The sequence below is a fragment of the Sminthopsis crassicaudata genome, chromosome 1 (genome assembly GCF_048593235.1).
Source record: "Sminthopsis crassicaudata isolate SCR6 chromosome 1, ASM4859323v1, whole genome shotgun sequence".
NCBI lineage: Eukaryota > Metazoa > Chordata > Mammalia > Dasyuromorphia > Dasyuridae > Sminthopsis > Sminthopsis crassicaudata.
The window spans coordinates 58,862,816-58,882,118 of NC_133617.1; the positions used below are offsets into that span (position 1 = coordinate 58,862,816).

The 19,303-nt window shown below is 37.3% G+C and overlaps 1 protein-coding gene across 2 annotated transcripts in view; it reads left to right on the forward strand.

The window, feature by feature from the left end:
- The first annotated feature begins 4,339 nt into the window (after positions 1-4,339).
- CHERP (calcium homeostasis endoplasmic reticulum protein) overlaps positions 4,340-19,303 on the forward strand; it is a 31,094-nt gene continuing 16,130 nt past the window's right edge. Inside the window, exons 1-8 of one of the 2 annotated variants that reach the window (XM_074305904.1) lie at positions 4,340-4,489; positions 4,791-4,964; positions 9,307-9,503; positions 10,195-10,332; positions 11,183-11,334; positions 15,175-15,286; positions 15,884-15,973; positions 16,714-17,011. In XM_074305904.1, the coding sequence (XP_074162005.1) occupies positions 4,465-4,489; positions 4,791-4,964; positions 9,307-9,503; positions 10,195-10,332; positions 11,183-11,334; positions 15,175-15,286; positions 15,884-15,973; positions 16,714-17,011 (1,186 nt within the window). In that variant the 5' untranslated portion in view covers positions 4,340-4,464. The remainder of the gene's footprint in view (positions 4,490-4,790; positions 4,965-9,306; positions 9,504-10,194; positions 10,333-11,182; positions 11,335-15,174; positions 15,287-15,883; positions 15,974-16,713; positions 17,012-19,303) is intronic. The other variant, XM_074305893.1, reaches the window with a different exon arrangement.

A 19,303-nucleotide genomic window follows, 5' to 3' on the forward strand; every position in this document is an offset into this window, starting at 1 on the left:
ATGGGTGGAACAGTTATTAAATACTACCTGTAAATTAATGAATGGTCTCTAACTCCTGTACCATCAACTTGTGGCAGGTGCATACACTGGAATGAAAAAACTTTAGGGGGACAATCCAACAAAAATGTTCCTTACTATCAAAAGAAAGAAAATGAATCCTTAAGATTATAGTGTTGCTCAAAGTACATACCATTTATGTGGAGCACTTAGTTGTATTGAAGTTCTCTGATAATTTACTTTTTTTGTAGTTTTACATGAGCAAGAGGAAATTCCTATTACTGTAGGTAGTTAAACTTCTCAGCTTTTCTAACCTATTCTCATTTTGTTATGTATCTTGACACAGTCATAAAAGAAAATATTTGTTTGCCCTGGAAAATAACAAGACATAGGACAATTATAATCTTCATAGAGACAAACATTATAAATAACTTGAAAATTTACAGGCCTGTTTAAATTATGTTGAACCTGTTTTCCAGACCAAAATGCTTCCAGATTGTGTGTGAAAGTGAATTTTTCCATGTTGTATGTGTTCACCAGTGGTATTTACCACAAAATAAAGAAGCCTCCGAAGGGAACAAAGAACACTGTGCATTCGTTCAACCTCCAGGGTGAACTTCTGGGAGCTTTATATAAAATAATTTTTATTGCAAGATGTGTCTGCACTCAGGAAGACCAGACAGATTGGATAAAGTAAATGGATTTTTTGTAGGACTCTGCAGTAGTATTAAGGATATATACTCCACAGAGTTTTGGGGATTATGTTTTGGGAGGGATTTGAAACAACTAAAACCAGTTCAGCATCAAGTAGCTTTTAACCTCAGGTAATGTTTAAAGGTTTTGTGGGACACATTCATTTTTTAAGTGGGAAAATAGAGGTGTTGATTTTTAGGGCTTCTGATAGCTAACCCTAATAAGGATGCCTTAAATGTATGACATCCTTATATATATACAAAGCACTGTCATATTCTTTGTTTGATATTCACAACCATTTGCTAAAATGGTCTAGGCACTTTTCCTCTCTTCTACATGTGAACACAATCTCATTAAAGGGAAATAACCAATCTCACTTTTAACTAGCTCTTTGGATTCCTCAATACAATATTTTTCCCATGGCAAAAGTGTTTCTGTTGCCATTACTAGGATTTCATTATGTAGGTACAGACATAATTGAATGAAGCTAAAAGTTAATTCATCTACACCAAAAGCTCATATTTGCCTGAATTTGAATCTGGTTTGTTAGAAACATTCCATATTGGATTTTGCTGTGAATGTATAATTTTTCTTTTATCTGAGGAATCCTTACTGCTTTATAAACTAAGAATCATTTGTCTCTAGAGGTCTCTAGTAGGGAGATTACTCTTTCATCTGGCCTACCTTGCCTTATATTTTTTCAGTAAAAATGCATTTCTTGAAAATCTTTCATCCTGTTTTTCTAGCCTTGTAAGGATTTTTTTTTTTTCCCCATTTTTTTCCCATTACATGAAACAGGCTCTGGGAAGTTACTACTTAGCTAAAGAAACTGGCATTTGAATCTTATTCCTGAGGCCACGTTGAGTGTTCACTAAACCATAGTCTCCCTTTTTGAAAATGAACTTTTCCCAATTCCTGAAGGAAGCCCCCCTAGAATGTAGTAGAAAGCATGGCACAGGAGATCACTGCTTGACCACAGGCAAACTCTACTTTGTGGGTTGGCCTTGGGTTTCCTTATCAATGAGGACCAGGCTAGACTGTGAGGTAGGTCCCTTGCAGGTCAGTTTTATGACTGGGTTCAATGTGGGAGTGGCGTAATTATCTAATAGTGTTTGAAGGGATTTTTTTGATCTCATTTCCTGAAGATGTAATTAGTAGGGAGAAACTATATATATTGGTTCGGGGCACTTTTATACAATTAGAAGTGTTCAAAAATGGAATAGATTGCCTCAGAAAGCAGTAGTTAACTAGTTAGATGAATTTTTTTTCTGTGAATTCTGTCAATAGTGTGAATGGAATGATCCAAGGCCCTTTTAGTTTTGATTTTGTGGTTTTTTAGCTGTGATTTTGAATCCTGATTCCAATACTAATATACTTATGGGTCTCAGGTCACTTGAGGTTTATTTAATATTTGTATTATCAGCTTCATAGGGTAATTGTCAAAAACATTCTTTGTAGCTATCAAAAGCCTGGTTATACTTGTAAACAATTGTTAGCCTAATTTGAAAGAATTGAGAATGGTTTTTGTATTTTATAACATAAATCACTCATTCAACAGTTTGTATGAAAAAGGGTTTAGGAAAAATACGTTGAAAATTATGTAGACTTGGAACCGAGTATAGAACAATAACGTGAATAACATCCAAAGGTATGAGTTTCACAGAGAATTTTATTGGCAAAGTTTTTTGGAGTTTTTGTTTGTTAGCTGTTTTCCTAATCACTACCAGTAAATGCAAAGATATTTGTCATTTGAGTGTCAGCCAAGTATGCTCATTCTTCCAAGTCAGAAAGCTTGTCTGACCAAAGTTATAAAGTTTAAGGCCTGTCTTGAAGAAGTGGGGCTTGGAGTTCCACTTAGCTAATCTTGTCCTGGCGAATATTTTTCAAGTGCATTAGGGTCCCATAGAAGTATTGGCATATAACCTGAAGTAGGTTTGTCCTTTCTCTGCTACTAATTTGATTGTGATCTTAATACCTCATACTTGAATATAAATTCATGATTATTAAACACTTTAATAATGAACATAAGTATCTCCAATGCAGATCACTTTTAGGTGCTTGATATACAAAGGCAAAAAATTTCAGGCAGTTTATTTCTACTAGGGTAGATATATACATAGATCTGTAAAAGTAATAAAAGTTTGAAGGAGAGCACCTCAATGGAAAGATCTGCAAAGTTTGCATGGAAGAGGGAGATCTGTGAGAAGCCTTGAAACAGGGATTCCAAAAAACAGGTTGGGGGGTGGGGGAAGCTGTGCTGTAGTGCTGTCAGGAGATTTTTTTTTTTTTTTAAGTTAAGAAGTAGCTAACTGGCCAATTTGTTTAGAATAATATATGCCCAAAGGTGACCACTGTGAAATCTATAAAAGGTAATTGTGAGTTAAATTGTTGGAACCTTCAGTGCCGGGCAGAGGAGTTTGTCGTGTATCCAAAGGACAACGGGCAAACAGGATTTTTCAGCAGGCGTTTGCTTTTGTTAGATCTACTTGGCAGTGCATAGATAATGGATTAGGGGGAGGTGGGGAGGGGAAGTAGAAGCAAAAAGATCAGAAAACTATTACAATATTTAGTCTAAGAGGTGATGGCAGTCTACAGTATCCTGAGTTAAAAGGAACAAATGTGCTTGGTAATTAGAATCAAGGATACTTGGTAACTGATTGTATATGCTGGTGATGAGATAACTAAGAGCAAGTATTCCCTTTACTTCCCTTTGAAATTTGAAGGGATGGGGTGGGATTAGAAAGGAATGCCATAAAATAAATAATAAAGGTTTAAGTTTTGTTTTGGAGTCATAGTTTGAGATTCCTATTGAACATCCAAGTAGAAAAGTCTAAACAATTAGGCTTTTGGTGTGGAAATGCAGGGCTGAAATTCAGAAAAAAGGGTGGGGGAAGGCTGTGAATACATGAGAATTTAGTACACCATAAGATTACGTATGTTCCTCGAGATCCCCAAGAATAAGGACATGTAAGGATTATTTTGTGATTTTGCACGAGGTCATAATGAAATAGAGCAATCGGGGTTCCCTGATCCCAGGCCGGGGCTACGGAACGCCTCTGCATAAAAACCCCAATGTTTTTCCTCGCTGTCATGGGCACTTCTGTCTCAAGTACTCCTTCTAGCTCCAGGGGAATAGCCTTGGAACCCCGCTCTGCGTCAGGCTGCACTTCCTCAGCGCCAATCCACAGCACCTCAAGTTCTAACCATCTTGCCTCCCCGCCTTTGTCCAAGCGGCGGTGCCCCACGCCAGAGATAGCCTCCTCTGACCCTCAACTTCTTTGTTTAGCGTTTGTGCACGTGTTCTTCGGCCAACAGACTTTCACGCAGTCTCGGGGTCCTCGCACACAGCAGGTGACTCATAAACCACTAGAGTTGAGCCGCGGCTCCAGCTGGGAAAGAGGCTGCGGGGCCCAAGAGAAGGCAGTAATCCAAAGTAGAGAAGCACGGTAGAGGCAGATGGCGCTCGAATCCAGGTCTAGCCCTGGAGATTTAAAAAAAAAAAAAAAAAGCATAGAACAGCAACCGACCAAAATAATTTCCCGCCATCTGCCCAGATCCCCAAAGACTGGGAGCCCCGCCTTCTCGAAGATCTCAGTTCCGGTTCTCCATGGTGATGGTCGTAATTCATAATCGGAAGTAGTTGAAGAGCGTAGATCATTGCCGGAAGTGTCTTGGTACGTCGCAAAAGTGAGGTGCGACACTTCCGGCCGGCTTCTGTCTCTGGCGCGGGGAGGAATCGTGATCTTCCCGAGGACGTTCTGCGGCTCCGGAGCCATGGAGCTGCCGCTGCCGCCTGACGGTAAGTCGGGGCCCAGGTCCTGGGCTCCCGGCCATGACTTCCCGTTCCCATCCCCATCGAGCACACAAACTCCAGGATCCCGTCTCTTCCCGCAGCCCCGCCCCCAGCGTACCCGTTTCCCGTGTGAGCCCCGCCCCCTCTTGGCGCCTCAGTTTCCCCCCTGGACCCGCGTCATTTTCCCCACCGCCAGGGAAGGAGGGTGGAGGGTGGAAGGTTCCAACTCTGGCGGGTTTCCTGCGCCCATATATTCCCCCCTCCCCCCGTCTTTTCTCTGACCTATTCTCTTCTGTCTGGGCCCCAGACCAGGAGCTGCGGAATGTCATCGACAAGCTGGCCCAGTTCGTGGCCCGCAACGGGCCAGAGTTCGAGAAGATGACGATGGAGAAACAGAAAGACAACCCCAAATTCTCCTTCCTCTTCGGAGGCGAATTCTACAACTACTACAAGTGCAAGTTGGCCCTGGAGCAGCAGCAGCGTGAGTGGGTCCAGACATTCTTGGAACCAGTGGGGTTTTGGAACGGGCTCTGACGCGAGTGGATTGTAACAGCCTCCTCCATTCATTTCAGCGAGTATTCATTAAGCATCCACAATATGCTAGTGCTTTGTTAGTACTTGATATATTTTAAATACTCCTGAGGTTAGAAAGAAAAAAATGATCTTCCATTCAAGAAGCTTGCATTCTCCTTGGGCCATGCAATCTTGATACATAAATGAACATATTAAGGAGGAAGAAAAAATTGACCAGTGGAGATTAAGAAAGATTTCCTAAAGGAGGTGTCCTTGAACCTCTGAACTCAACTTCAAAGAAAAGTAGAAATTTTATGAACAGGTGGGAGTGCATTTTAGCCTGAGGAACAGCTTTTTGAAAGGCATAAAGTCCTTTAGTAAGCATTTATTAAGTACTTTTCTATATGTCCGACACTGTGCTAAATGAAAGTAACAGTCACTGCCCTCAAGGAACTTAAATCCTAATCAGGGAGACAAAATGTAAATGACAATGTACATGCAAAAATATGTTTAGAGGGTCTAGAAAGTAATGGAGAAAAGACTAGCTACTAGGGAGGAACTGGGAAAAACTGTAGAAAGTGAGATTTGAGCTAAGCATTAAGGCAGCTAGAGGGAAAAAAAGGAAGAGGCAAGGTAGGCGAATTTTCCAGGCATGGGGAAAAATCAGTGCAAAGGTACCTAGTTCGGGGATGAATGTTATGTTTGAGGAAATGCCAGGTAGACCAGGTTTACTGGAGCATAGATTGCAAGGATAGGCATAACATATAAAAAAGATTGGATGGTTAGGAAGAAGCCAAATTATAAATAACTTTATATGGCAAACAAATTTATATGTGGTCCTAGAAGTGTTCTGATATTAAACATTGAATTTGAAGAACAGCAAATAAATCAGTTTGTAATATTTAATGTAAGAAGCTAAATAATAAGAAATATGTTTGGGAAAATAAGCTGGATCCAGAATGTTAATGGCATTAAATTTCAAGCCGAAAAGTTTGTATTTTATCCTAGAAGTAATAGGGAACAACTGAAGACTTCTTTAAGCAAATGGATCAGTTAGAACTCTGCATTTGGGGGATTTGGGTCATCTGTATAGAGCAGGACTTCAACTTTTTCTATTTGCCATCGCTTTTCACTAAAGAAATTTTTATATGATCCCTGGTTTGTAGATATATAAAATAGGACTACAAGTTAAACATTTACTGATAATAAATCATAATTTTGCGATACCCCTCATTCACTTCTATGATCCCATATAAGGTTACAACCCACAGTTTAAGAAGCTTTGATTTGGAGGATTAGAAAGGGAGGAAAACTGGTTTTAAGGAGGTTAATTAGGAAGTTTGAATGCAAGTAGTAAGTAAGTAGTAGTAAGGCCTGAGCTTGATTGGTAGAGATAAAAGGGAAGAATTTTAAAGAGGTAAACATAGTACTGATTAAACATGGGAACTTAATGGTTATGAATGAAGGAGCGTGAAGAGTCAGGGATGAATCCTAGATTTTGACTAGTGGCTAAAAGGATTGCAGTATCCATACAAGAAATAAACGCAGTTCTGACTGAGAAGTGAATTGAAAATTGAAGATATTTCTTTGGCAGATATTTTAAGTTGGATATTAGAGAGAAAGCTGTAAATATGTTTCAGTAGACTATACCTGAATAAAAGTGAAGTGAGGATGAAATATGTGGAACTGGGAATCATTGAAATAGAGATTGTAATTGAACTAGAACAATTAACAAATAAATGAATGAATGAAAGTAGAACCAGCAAAGCTGTGTATAGCATATATACTTAATCAGTGGATTTTTGATCCAAGCAAAAGAGATTGAGAAAGAACAGTCACACAAGTGGGAAGAGAACTGATAAAGAACATTGTAACAAAAAACTTAAAAGTTTTTTAGGAGTGAATATATGGAAAGAAGGACCATGAGATACCAGATTTAAAACTTAAAGATATCTTATAGTTCATCAAAGACAATCCCTTAATCTTACAGGTGGAGAGAGGGGGAGGAGAATGATAGATCTATAGTCGCTGGGAGTAAATGGTGGGCCTAGACTTTGACTCCAAACCAGTACTCTTTCTGCTACATCATGTCCTCCCTCGAGATGGTTCAGAAAGCTTTGAAGAGGTTTAGAAGAATGAAGACTGAAAAAGGGCCATTACTATTAGCATTTAGGAGACCATACCTCACCTCTAACATGGTCTCAGTTGATTACAGTGAGAGCAGATTCAAGGAGTAGCAAACATAGTTGTCTTTTTCTAAGAATTAGCTTATGAGTGGGAGGAGAGGTCTAACAGATGGCAGCGTCAGTAAAAGTTCTTGATGATAGAGCAGACATGGATATGTTTGTATACTGCCATGAAAACATGTCAAGATTGAGAATGAGAAGAAAGGATCAGAACCTTAATCAAGGTGTCTGCCAAAGTGGAGGAGAGTTTGGGTCAAGACCACCATTAGAGAGATTAACCTTGACAAGAAGGGCCTTTTCTTTACTGTTGTTTGTCATCCATCTCGAAGAGGACCATTGACATCAGCAGGGTGATGTTTTGAATTGCAAGTAAACTGGATTTAAGTGAATGAGGGCTTTGCAGAGTCATCATTCTCATTCTCTACTCCAAAGTTAATTTGGGTCTAGTGGCAAGACATAGGTTAGGATGATTGGTGATGGCCGCAATTAAAGTAGGAGATGTTGGCTTTTTTTTTTTTTTTTTTAGCTAAAGTCTTTCCTTGGTCTCGGGAAGCACTCTTTCTGTGATTAAAAGATTCTCATTTATTCTCAAAAAAACAAATCTAGAAGGGGAAAGTCCTCAAGATTTCTGACCAGAACAGAAACAATTGCTGTTTACACACTCATTCTGAGACATCAAAACCTAAATGGTGAGGAAGTGAGGCTTGGACTGGGACCTATTATTAGCCAGGCATTGAGAACTAGAGTGATTTGAGTTTGAAGATATGATTAGGTAGCTTCATTTGAATCCCAGTGGACTTTATCAAAGCCTGGTTTTTCAGAGCTATATTTCAAGAAGTATAAATGAAACTAGGAGTGAAAGGGTTGATTGTCCCATTTTTAAAAAATCAAACGAAAATAACAAGGATAAAATAAATAAGTAGGGGAGAGAGGAAAAAAAAATAACTAACTTATAAGCCCCAAGATATCTTGGAAAGTATAAGTAATCAAAATTTATGTTCTTTTAAACAGAGCACCCACATAGAAGGGTCCTCATGTGGACAGGAAGAAGGAAGGAGATTTGTTAATTCTGGAAGTGCTTATTTAGGGCCTAGTAGTGTATGGTTTTATCTTTTTTATTGATTAGAAAAAGGGGAAGGGATTGATAGTACTACAGATTTTTCCTAACCTTGTAATCTTTATACTTTAGTTGTTTCTCTGATCTGATAGTAAATTCTTTGTAAATTATTCCAGGACCTAGGACCAATTGGAAATGATGAGTGTGGTTTATGAATGGAAGTTTCCATTCTCTCAAAAATATATCATATGTATACGTCAGAACTGATGCCTATGCAGAGGAATTTTGATATACAGGGTTACATGTTTTCTGTGTTTTTGATGTACTTCAAAAAAGGATTTGAAATGGATTGCTTTGTTGAGGTATAGTGAGTTGTCTGCTACTAGAAATCTTTTAAGTATTGGTTCATTGACCACTTGTCAGGGTCTTTTTAGGTTGTCTCTGAGATTCTACAATTCTAAGAATGAATCTTAAATCAAAATAGCTGAGCTATTTAGTTGTCCAATTTGGGGTAGTACCTTTCCTTCCTAGATCTAAGTTTCTTCGTAGGCAAAATGAGAGAATTAGAGTAGGTATTCAGCTCTGAATACTGTGAAATTCTACAAACACTTTTGGAACCTTGAAAAAGGCCTTTCTTCTTTGTGGGCCTCAAGTTTTCTATCTATGAAAAGAATTAGTTGGGTGAGATCACTTGTAAGATCACTTTCCAGCTTTAATCTCTGAACATAAGTCTTGATTCCTAGTTTCTTCCATCTGTGATATTCCATTGGCATTGTTGAAGGGGGGTAGAGTAGGGGGAGAGAGAGAGACTAAAGGTGACAGGAAAAGACTTGAGATTCATTTGCAGGAAGAAAAAAATCTAAAGTAGAGAACAATTTGGGGAGGAAAGTTTTTTACTCTATTGATGTCTCTTTGATAATTTAAATAGCTTTGTTTTTCCATAATCTTTGAAGGAATCCTTTTGGTATAGAAACAGAGTAAGTTTCAGAGCAAAACTGAAGAGAAGAATGGAAAGACTGAATATTTGATAATGGAATTTTTTTGTTTTATCTTTTATACTCTGGCAGTGATATGCAAACAGCAGACCCCAGAACTTGAACCTGCTGCCCAGATACAGCCCTTGCCACAGCCTTTGCCACAGCCCTCTTTACCACCAGCTCCAACCATCAATCCCTCTCAGGGAGCTCCTTCTATGGAAGAACTCATTCAGCAGAGCCAGTGGAACCTACAGCAGCAGGAACAGCATCTTCTAGCCATGAGACAGGTAAAGTTATTGTTCTTTTCTAAAATATCGCTGGCTCCTCACCACAGCTCTCCCTCTTCATCTTCCAGTGAAATTCACCAGTTCACCAGATATAAATGACTCTTTCTGTTTGCCACCTTTGATACTAATGGTTTTTGAAAAGGCTTTGGAGATTCTCTTAATGGAAAAAAATATGTGCAAATTTCACATTGTGAGGACATTAATCTGGGCATGGGAACTATGAAGTATAATGTAGTACCAAGAGCCTCGGACAAGGAAATCTTGAATACTAGTCTTAATTTGGTCATTTTCCAGCTATTTAACCTGGGCAAAGCACTTACCCTTTTAATAATCTCAATTTATTCTCTTATCAAATGGGACAAAAGGGGTTACTTGACTAAATGATTGTTCTTTTCTGAGGTTTCTCTCAACTTTAGCTTACTATGTCAAGTGGCTCTCTCTCAACTCTGGATAATCCCATTCATGTGGATGCTAGTAAAGATTGATAATTGATGTTAACAACTTTGTTCCACTTCCTATGAAAACAAGAAGCTTAGGGGGAAAAAAGCATTTGATTGTATAGCCTGAAGGCTGATCTTCCTCTTAGGTGTAGGATTTTTTAAAATCTGGAATCCAGAATACAGTTAGTCCAGCTTTAAAGAAATCCTTGTATCAAATGAATGAAAATGTTTTTTGGTCTGGTGGTCTTTAGGAGCAAGTTACATCTGCAATAGCTCATGCAGTGGAGCAGCAGATGCAAAAACTACTGGAGGAAACCCAGCTGGACATGAATGAATTTGATAACCTGCTACAACCAATAATTGATACGTGTACCAAAGATGCAATCTCTGTAAGTAAGAGACTCCTTCAGAAAGTGTGCCTGGACTGATGGGTATTGTCACTTTGAGACCAAGCTTTGGATCACTTACATTTCTTTTGGCTAGAAAGGAGGAGTTGTTCATTCCTTCAGTCGTTTATTGGATTTGTATTCTTGAAGGAGGTTCTTCTGTTAAGTCACAGGTATTTCATTGGTTGGTCATTCTGATGATAAAGTGGCTGTTTATTCCTTTGCTCTATTTTGGCAAAAATGAAAGTGGAGTAGTAGGCTGCTTAAGGATAGATTCTATGCTGTTGGAAAGGTTCAAAGAGACCTCACTAGGAATTTTATAAAAGGGAATTTTTGCCTGAATATGTGATTTGGTGTGGATCAGTTCTGGTGTCTTCCTTAATTTTGAGACATTGATCAATGTAAAAGGAAGAGCATCAGATGAAAAGTCATAATGAAGGTTTGGATGAGGTTGATAAATAACACTTGGCAAACAAAACAAAACAAAACAAAACTTGGCAAAAGCACTTCACCTTCTCAACCTATTTTATCCCTTGTCAATTCCAACTGACTGGCATAAGCCTGGATAGGGGATATACCTGGGCTTACACTGACACCTGAGCATAGCCTACCTATGGCATTGAGCAGGTTGTTGTAAGCCTCAGAAACTCTCCTGTGCTTTTCAAATAGGTGCATCATTTAGAAGGTTACTGCCATGACTTAATTCTCCTAAGCACTTTTGAGGAAAGTGTTTGTAAAATGTGGTGCAGAAAAGTGACCTGCTAATCCACTGTTGCCATAATGATTCTAAGTGAAATTTTAAGAATGTTTAAATGTCTAATCCAGTTGATAGTTATTAAATTGGCATTTCTAGGCGGGAAAGAATTGGATGTTTAGTAATGCCAAGACTCCGCCACACTGTGAGCTGATGGCTGGCCACCTTCGAAATAGGATCACTGCTGATGGAGCACATTTTGAGTTGCGATTGCATTTGATTTACCTGATCAATGATGTTTTACATCACTGGTAAGTGCTTTCCTTAAATATATTTTCTAGATTATCTTCTGGGGTACTTAGCTCTTCTACACAGATGTACATTTTACCTATAAAGTTCTCTGATTTTCTGTTGTGTACCATTGTGTATCATTCCGTTATTCTCTGCCCTTCTCAAACCCCCAAATCTAACTTTTATAAATCTTGAACATACTCTATAATTACCTTACTCTTATATTTAAATGTGTATATATACATACAGATTCATATATAGATATATTATCCTTTTGAAGAGATCTCCTTTTGCTGGCCTAGCCTATGTTCAGACTAATTTGTTATTTGGATCTGTTTCCATCTGTATATCTCAATGTAGTAAGGATTTGGTGTCTCAAAAGAGGTTGTTATTAAATTTTTAATGTAGAAAGATAAGATCAGTGGGATGCATATGTCTTAGCAAAGATTGTCCACCCTCCGGATCCCTATTATAATGAATTGTATGCATGTGAATAAGTACACTTTTCCAAACCATTCCTTAAATGTTGCCTTTAATAGAGTCCTAAGATTTTTTATTCTCTTGACTTTTCACAGTGATAATTCCTATTCCTGAATCATCTCCAGCATCCATTTTTTTCTTTCCTTGTTCAGTCTACTATAGCTCACTATTAGAAAAAACCACTACATGTATAGACCTCACCATCTACAAATTCCTTTCAACTTTAAGTAGTTTCTGTGCCCTGGAATCTCTTTCTCACTCTTTAATATCATTCTAGCCTATCATTTTTCTGGACCCTGATTCAGTCTTACAGTGTGTTACCTATCTGTTTGTACTTGTATCTGGAAAAGATAAGAGAATCCTTTCTTTCTGTGTAGTTTTTCTTGCATAGTTATATGGTTAACATTTTAATATTATTTAATAAAATTTTATAATTTTGTTTTCATGTCATAGTTATTTCTCCTTAGTAGTTTTTATCAAGAATCCTTTGTTGCCAAAAATTAAAGAGGTCAGTGAAGTTAGGGAAAACAACAAAGGAACTGTATCTGACAACAGATACCACATTTTACATTCAAAGTTCCAACATCTCTTCAGAAAAGAAGATAGGTTTCTCTTCTCCATACATGATTTTCAGTGTATATTTTTGAAATCATTGCTTAGATTCCTTTGCTTGTTCTTTCTTTACCATATATCACTTCTTTAGAGTTATCCTTCTGAATTCTTCATAATTTTAAAATTATGTTCAATAATTTTAGTTCATTATAGTTAATTATAATTTAGTTCAATAATGTCTCATTGTATACATATATAGTGATATGTGTATCACAAAATAATTGAATTTATTAGCAATAAACTTTTTTAAAGCTTTTAATATAAGATATATCCTTTTTATTTTTATTTTATATTTTTTATTATTATAGCTTTTCATTTACAAGATAAATGCGTGGGTAATTTTACAGCATTGACAATTGCCAAGCCTTTTGTTCCCATTTTTCTCCTCCTTTCCCCCACCCCCTTCCCCCAGATGGCAGGTTGACCAATACATTTTACATATGTTAAAGTATAGATTAAATACAATATATGTATACATGTCCAAACAGTTATAAAATATATCCTTTTGCTACAGTCACTTGTTTTGCAGAAATTGAATTGAGTTCACAAGATTTTAGTATATTCCTCATTATGAAAATACATCATAATGGATATATTAAGTGTATCTAATAAATAGTCTATTATTTCTAGTCTTGTTATTCCATAATATTTTAATGGGGTTTAAGTCAGGCAAGTTCTCGTTCCACAGCATCTTAGTTATCTCAGTATCTTGGATAAATATTTTAACTTTTGTGATATAGCATTACACAAAAACATATTGCAGGATTCCATTTCCTCTGGGGAATTTCTGTAATTTAAGAACAATTCTTCTCATCATGTCAATATATTGATCAGAATTTATCTTTCTCTCTTAATGGGAATAAAATTTTCAGATCCACTGGAAATAAAAATTTCCTCAATTTTTTATTTGGGGGAAGGAGAGTCAGGAATGTGGATGTTTTACAAGCTGAAAGTGATCAGATTTTATAGGATAATCTGGATTCTTAAAACAGCTTCTGTATTTCTTGAATGAAAAAGTGAATTTCAGTAGTAAAAGATTACCTTTTTCCAATCATTAGTATTCCAGTCTTTGCATTGTCTTGCCTGTGAAAAGTATATTTTCTTGGGAATAGTTAGCAGCTGATTTTTTCCTAATCTGTCCTTTCAACCTTAACATACCTGTGTAGAGGAGTGAATGACCAAACCCATCTTAAAATCTTTGTCTTTTGAAGTTGAATTTTAAATTATTTTGTAATAATGATTTTTAAGTTGGTTATGTTTTTATCTTTCTGATAGTATAATAAAACTTGTATGATCCCTGAAGCACTTACCTTTCTTTTCCACTTTATACCTTTTCCTATCTCCCAGCAAGGCTCTGTACTAGTTCCTTGAAGATCACCCTTTAAGTAGACCTTTTGCACATTTTCTTGAAGTAACAGCTGTTCTTTCAAATTACAGAATTTAAACTGAAAGAGAGCATTGAAATATATTTACATTGCACAAGATCCATCACTCAGCTATGGAGTCATCTAGTCATAGTCAAACATACTAAGTTGGCCTAGGGTCATTAGGAGCACACACATACTGCTACATAGTGAAGCCCTGAAAAAATGATTGCAAATAAAGTGTGTGCCTCAGTACTTCTCTTTGTTCAGCCAGCAAACCCATTTTGTTTCTACTTTTTGCTATCTTAACAGCGTGTTGTAAACATTATGTATAGAGTTTTTCTTACTCACCTGGGGGATATGCCCTGGAGTGAGATTGCTCAGTTAGAGGGTTTGATTTTATTCAGGTAACTCCAAATTTATAATCAGACTAGTTGGACTCATTTATAGCTCCATTAACTTCATATTAGTGGACGTATTCTGATTTTTCAACATTTGTTATTTCCATTTAAAAAAACTGTTTTTGCCACTTTGACAGGTGTGAGGTAGAACTGCAGAATTGTTTTAAATTTTATTTCTAATAATTTGGAACGATCACCTATTGATCTTACTTAATCAAATTTCTTATCTTATCTCTTGGCATATGACTCTTATCCTCATATAATTATAAAAATTCCTTCTAAATCTTGGATTCCAGAATCTTACCAGAAATACTTAATGCAAAGATTTTTTTTCCCTCTTTCTCTTCTTATTCAAGGCTGTTTTGATTTTGTTTGCCTGACAGCTTTTAATGAAAAATATGATTTTTTATTTTTTTATATTATTTACTTTGTCTTTTTTTAAAAAAGCATTTTCACCACAGCCATGGTTGTGAAAGGAACTTTCTTTCTCTCAGATTCCTTATCTTTGATCATATACCTTTTTGAAACATGTCATATATGTGGGATAAGACACTGATCAGTGTCTAATCTAGTTGCTACCAAATAGACTTTCTGTTTTCTCAGGAATTTTTCATTGATAGATGTTTACTTCATTTCTTTTTCCCCTCTCCAAGCTTTATTGTTGCCTTTTATGTTTGTACCAATTGTTTCTGAATAACCTGACTTGTTCTATATCAAACCAAAAAAGAAAAACCAAAAAAATTAGTCAGGAGGATAGAGTAGGGGTGGATCCTGACTGAGCAGTTTGCTTCATGCTTGTGTATTGGGCCTTTTAAGGACAAGGGCAGTAGAGGGCCTCATCTCTTTTCTGGGAACTGTGGTTCCTATCCTCCATTTTCCTTGAAGGTACCACATCTCCAGTACAGTTACTTTAAGACATAAGCCCTAAAACAGGAAACTTCTCTCTCTCTCTCTCTCTTTTTTTTTTTTTTTTTTGTTTTGTTTTGTTTTGTTTTGTTTTTAGCCAGCGGAAGCAGGCAAGGGATTTATTGGCTGCTCTGCAGAAAGTGGTGGTTCCCATTTACTGTACCAGCTTCTTAGCTGTGGAAGAAGATAAACAGCAGAAAATTGCCCGGGTGAGTAACTATCTGCCTTTCTCTTCTTTCTTGGCTTGATTGAGAAAGCCTAGAAATATTATTAAGTGATAGAAAGGATAATTTCTTGGAGAGCAGGATGCTCTCAGAAAAACCTGAAAAGTCTTCCATGAACTCAAGCAAAGTGAAATTTTGTGTACAAGTAATAGCAATGTTGTGGGAAGATTAGCTGTGAATGATTTTGCTAATCTCAGCAATACAATGATCCATGACTACTATGAAGGATACAATGAAAAATGCTATCCATAGCCAGAGAAAGAATTGTGTTTGAATGCAGACTGAAGAATAGTCCTCTTTTTTTTTTTTTTTTTAACTTTGTTTTTTCTTGAGGGTTTTTTTTTTTTTTGGTGGGGGGGGATCTTTTCTTTCACAACATGACTTTTATAAAACTATTTTGCATAACTTCACATGTGAAGGTGGAAGTGGGGAGGAAGGGAGAGAATGTGGAATGCAAAAGTTTTGAAAGTAAATGTAAAAAATTGTTTTACATGTAACTGGGAAAAATAAAATATTAACTATTACCCCCCAAAAAGATGATTTTCACCTCTGATTCTATCTTCCTGCTCTCCCTCTACTTAGCTCCTCCAGTTGTGGGAGAAGAATGGTTACTTTGATGAGTCAATTATCCAACAATTGCAGAGCCCAGCCCTTGGGCTTGGACAGTACCAGGTTAGTGTAAATAACCCTTCCACTTGCTTTTTTAAAATAACATGACCCAAGTAAATGCTGCTATCTCCACAATTGTTATTCATTTGTGAATGAAATCAGAAAACATCACACACGCGCACACACATACCCCCCCCCCCCCCTCTGAACTGGCATTGATTTCTATCAGTAGCAGGATTCAAGTGTTGTGAGCATGTCATTTATTTTTTTAAAAAACTCATTTGTACACAAGTACAAGTATCTCTTGCTTACCTTGAAGTCCATCTATATAACAAACTACTTGAGAGTTTTTAAAACTAGAAAGAAGCTTAGGCCACAGAATACATATGTGGAATCTTTTCAAGATAAATTGTGACTTATTAATGAATATAGAGTAAGTAGGCTGCCCTGAAAGACTTAGGATGCTCTGTGGGGAACCTTGGGAGGTAGTATAGACTTGTCATTTTACAACAACTGGTGTGTTGTTTCCATCAGCTTTACTTATTTTGGGGAGAGGGTATATTTTAGCAGACTTAGAATCCAATTGACATCGAATAGAGAATCTAAGTGACACTGAATAAGAGTAAATGTAAGTCTTCCTTTAGGAAAAAGGAGTCATTGGGAAGTTTACAATGATATAAAAAAGGAAATGGTGCTCATGAGATACTTAAAAAGTAAAGAATGATCCCAGAGACTGCTGTTTGGACACCTGTTGTAAAAATGTTTTTTGGCTCATGTTTGACTTGTGGTTTTCATTGGTTTAGGCAACACTGATCATTGAATATGCAGCTGTGGTACAGCCAGTTCAGATGGCCTTCCAACAACAGATACAGACCCTGAAGACTCAGCATGAGGAGTTTGTTAACAGCTTAGCTCAGCAGCAGCAGCAGCAACAGCAACAGCAGCAGCAACAACAGCAACAGCAGCAACAGCAGCAGCAGCCACCCCCACAGCAGATCCAGATCCCACCCATGGAAAGCGAAGTGAAATCCACACCTCCCCCGCCTGCCCCACCTCCAGCGCCCACACCTGCACCCTCTGCCCCTCCAACTACACAGCCAGGTGCGTTCGAAGCCATTTGAGCTGAGTCATGGGTCAGGTCTTATTCCAAGACAACCTGTACATCACCTTATTTCCAGAGAAAGGCATCTGATTTCTGAAATGTTGCATATGGTTGTCTTGAGGTGGAGGAAAAACTATAAAAGAGGGAGTGATAGTAAGAACATTATTATCCCTAATTTGGAACTGAAAAAACAGGTATAGAGTGGAAAGGCATTTGTCCCCAAGTCACAGGGTCCATAAGTGGCAGAAACATCATCAAATTTTGGCCTTTTGTTGCCATGCCTGTTTCTCTTTTCCTCTAACAGATCCACTGCAAATTTGTCTTTGTGCTATAGCTCAGGAGAGATAGAAGTGTAGACATAATCTATCAAAAATTGTTTTTTAGACATTTAAAAATTATTAGTCAGAAGCTTGTACTTTAGAGTTTGAGGAGACTAATTTTTTTTTAATTATAGCTTTTTATATTCAAAACATATGCATGAGTAATTTTTCAACATTTACCCTTGCAAAAATTTCTGTTCCAACTTTTCCCCTCTTTCCCTCCATCCCCTCCCCTAGGTGGCAGGTAGTCCCATAACATGTTAAATATGTTAAAAGTATATGTTAAGTACAATATATACATATTTATACAGTTATCTTGTTGCCCAAGAAAGATCGGATTTAGAAAGAAGATAAAAATAACCTGAGAAGAAAAAAAACAAAAATACAAAAAAAACAATAACAGAAAGAGTAGAAATGTTATGTTGTGGTCCATACTCATTTCCCAATGTTCTTTCTCTGGGTATAGCTGGTTCTGTTCATTACAGATCAATTGGAACTGATTTGGATCCTCTCATTGTTAAAGAGAGCCACAGCCATCAGATTTGATCATCATGTAGTATTATTGTTGGAGTGTATAATGATCTCCTGATTCTACTCATTTCACTTTGCATCAGTTCATGTATGTCTCGAGGAGACTGAATTTGATGTGAATATATTTGTGCTTGTTGAATGTACAACAGATGACTTGACTTCTTTGTGTGTCATTATTCTGTTGTATAGAATGAGATCAGAGGATCTTGATGTGATCTTAGGGCCATAGCCCTGTAAATTCTTCAATTTACAGAGGATGAAACTGAAGCACTGAGTGATTTGGTTACTTGCCCAAAGCTACCTAGCTAGTGTTTGCAGTAAGATTTGAACTATGGTCTTCCAGACTTAAAATATAGCCCTCTGCTAAAAATTTTTAGAAGCCTGGAAAAGCATAGGGGGCAAGTGACTAAGGGCTTCAAACATCAGAGTTTTATTTTTGATCCTGGATGTTCCATTAGCAAGTGATATAGTCAGATCTTCAGCTTGAGGAAGAGCATTTTGGTGACCAAGTAAAGTACAAGACTATATTTGGGACAAGGCTTAAGGCAGGCAGTTGCACTGAAAGCCTTTTTCAAGTCCAAGCTATCCTGGGTTGGTGGCAGGGTGAGTAAAGAGGAGGAAAAGATGTTGTAAAGGTGGAAATGATCAGTAATGACAATAGATTGCATATGTGGAATAATGGTGAAGAGTTGGGTGTGTTTGACCCGGAGGATAATTATCAGCACTCTGGACAGTGATTGGGAAATTCAGTAGAGTCTAAGTGTTGGGGAAAAAGAGAATGAGTTTTGTTTTGGACCTGTTGAGGTTGAAATTCCCTGTAGGCAGTTGATGAGTAATGGAGTTAGAAGTGACTTCGGCCCCTCATTTGACTTAGAAAACTGTATTGTATTTTGAGGCTGTATTGTATTTTTAAGTGACTGACTTCCTAATGTGTAAGATAGGAATCAAATCCAAATCTTCCCGGTTCTAGATCTAGCATTTGGCCTTTCCTACTACTTGAGTAGAGACTTCCAGTTTCAAATCTATCAGGCTTTGACTACATCATCTCAGATTTCTCATCTAGTCCTAAATGGTGTAAACTCCAGGTTTCCTTGTTTGTAAAATGTGATCATAATATCTCAGAAGACTTGTTTTGGGACTCCAATGGGAGACTGTATACTAAGTGATTGGCAGATTTTAAAGTGTTCTACAAATGATCATTAACATTCTCGTATGTATAGGATTGCCTGTCATCTAGGAGAGGAGATACAGGGAGGGAGGGGAAAATTCAGAAAAGAAGTGAGTACAAGAGATAATGCTGTAAAAAAAATTGCCCATGCATATGTACTGTCAGAAAAATTTTTTTAAAAATACCATCATTGTGATTTAGGTTGGTATTAAATAGGAACTCTGTAGGGGCAGCTAGGTGGCGCAATGGATAGAGCACCAGCCCTGAATTCA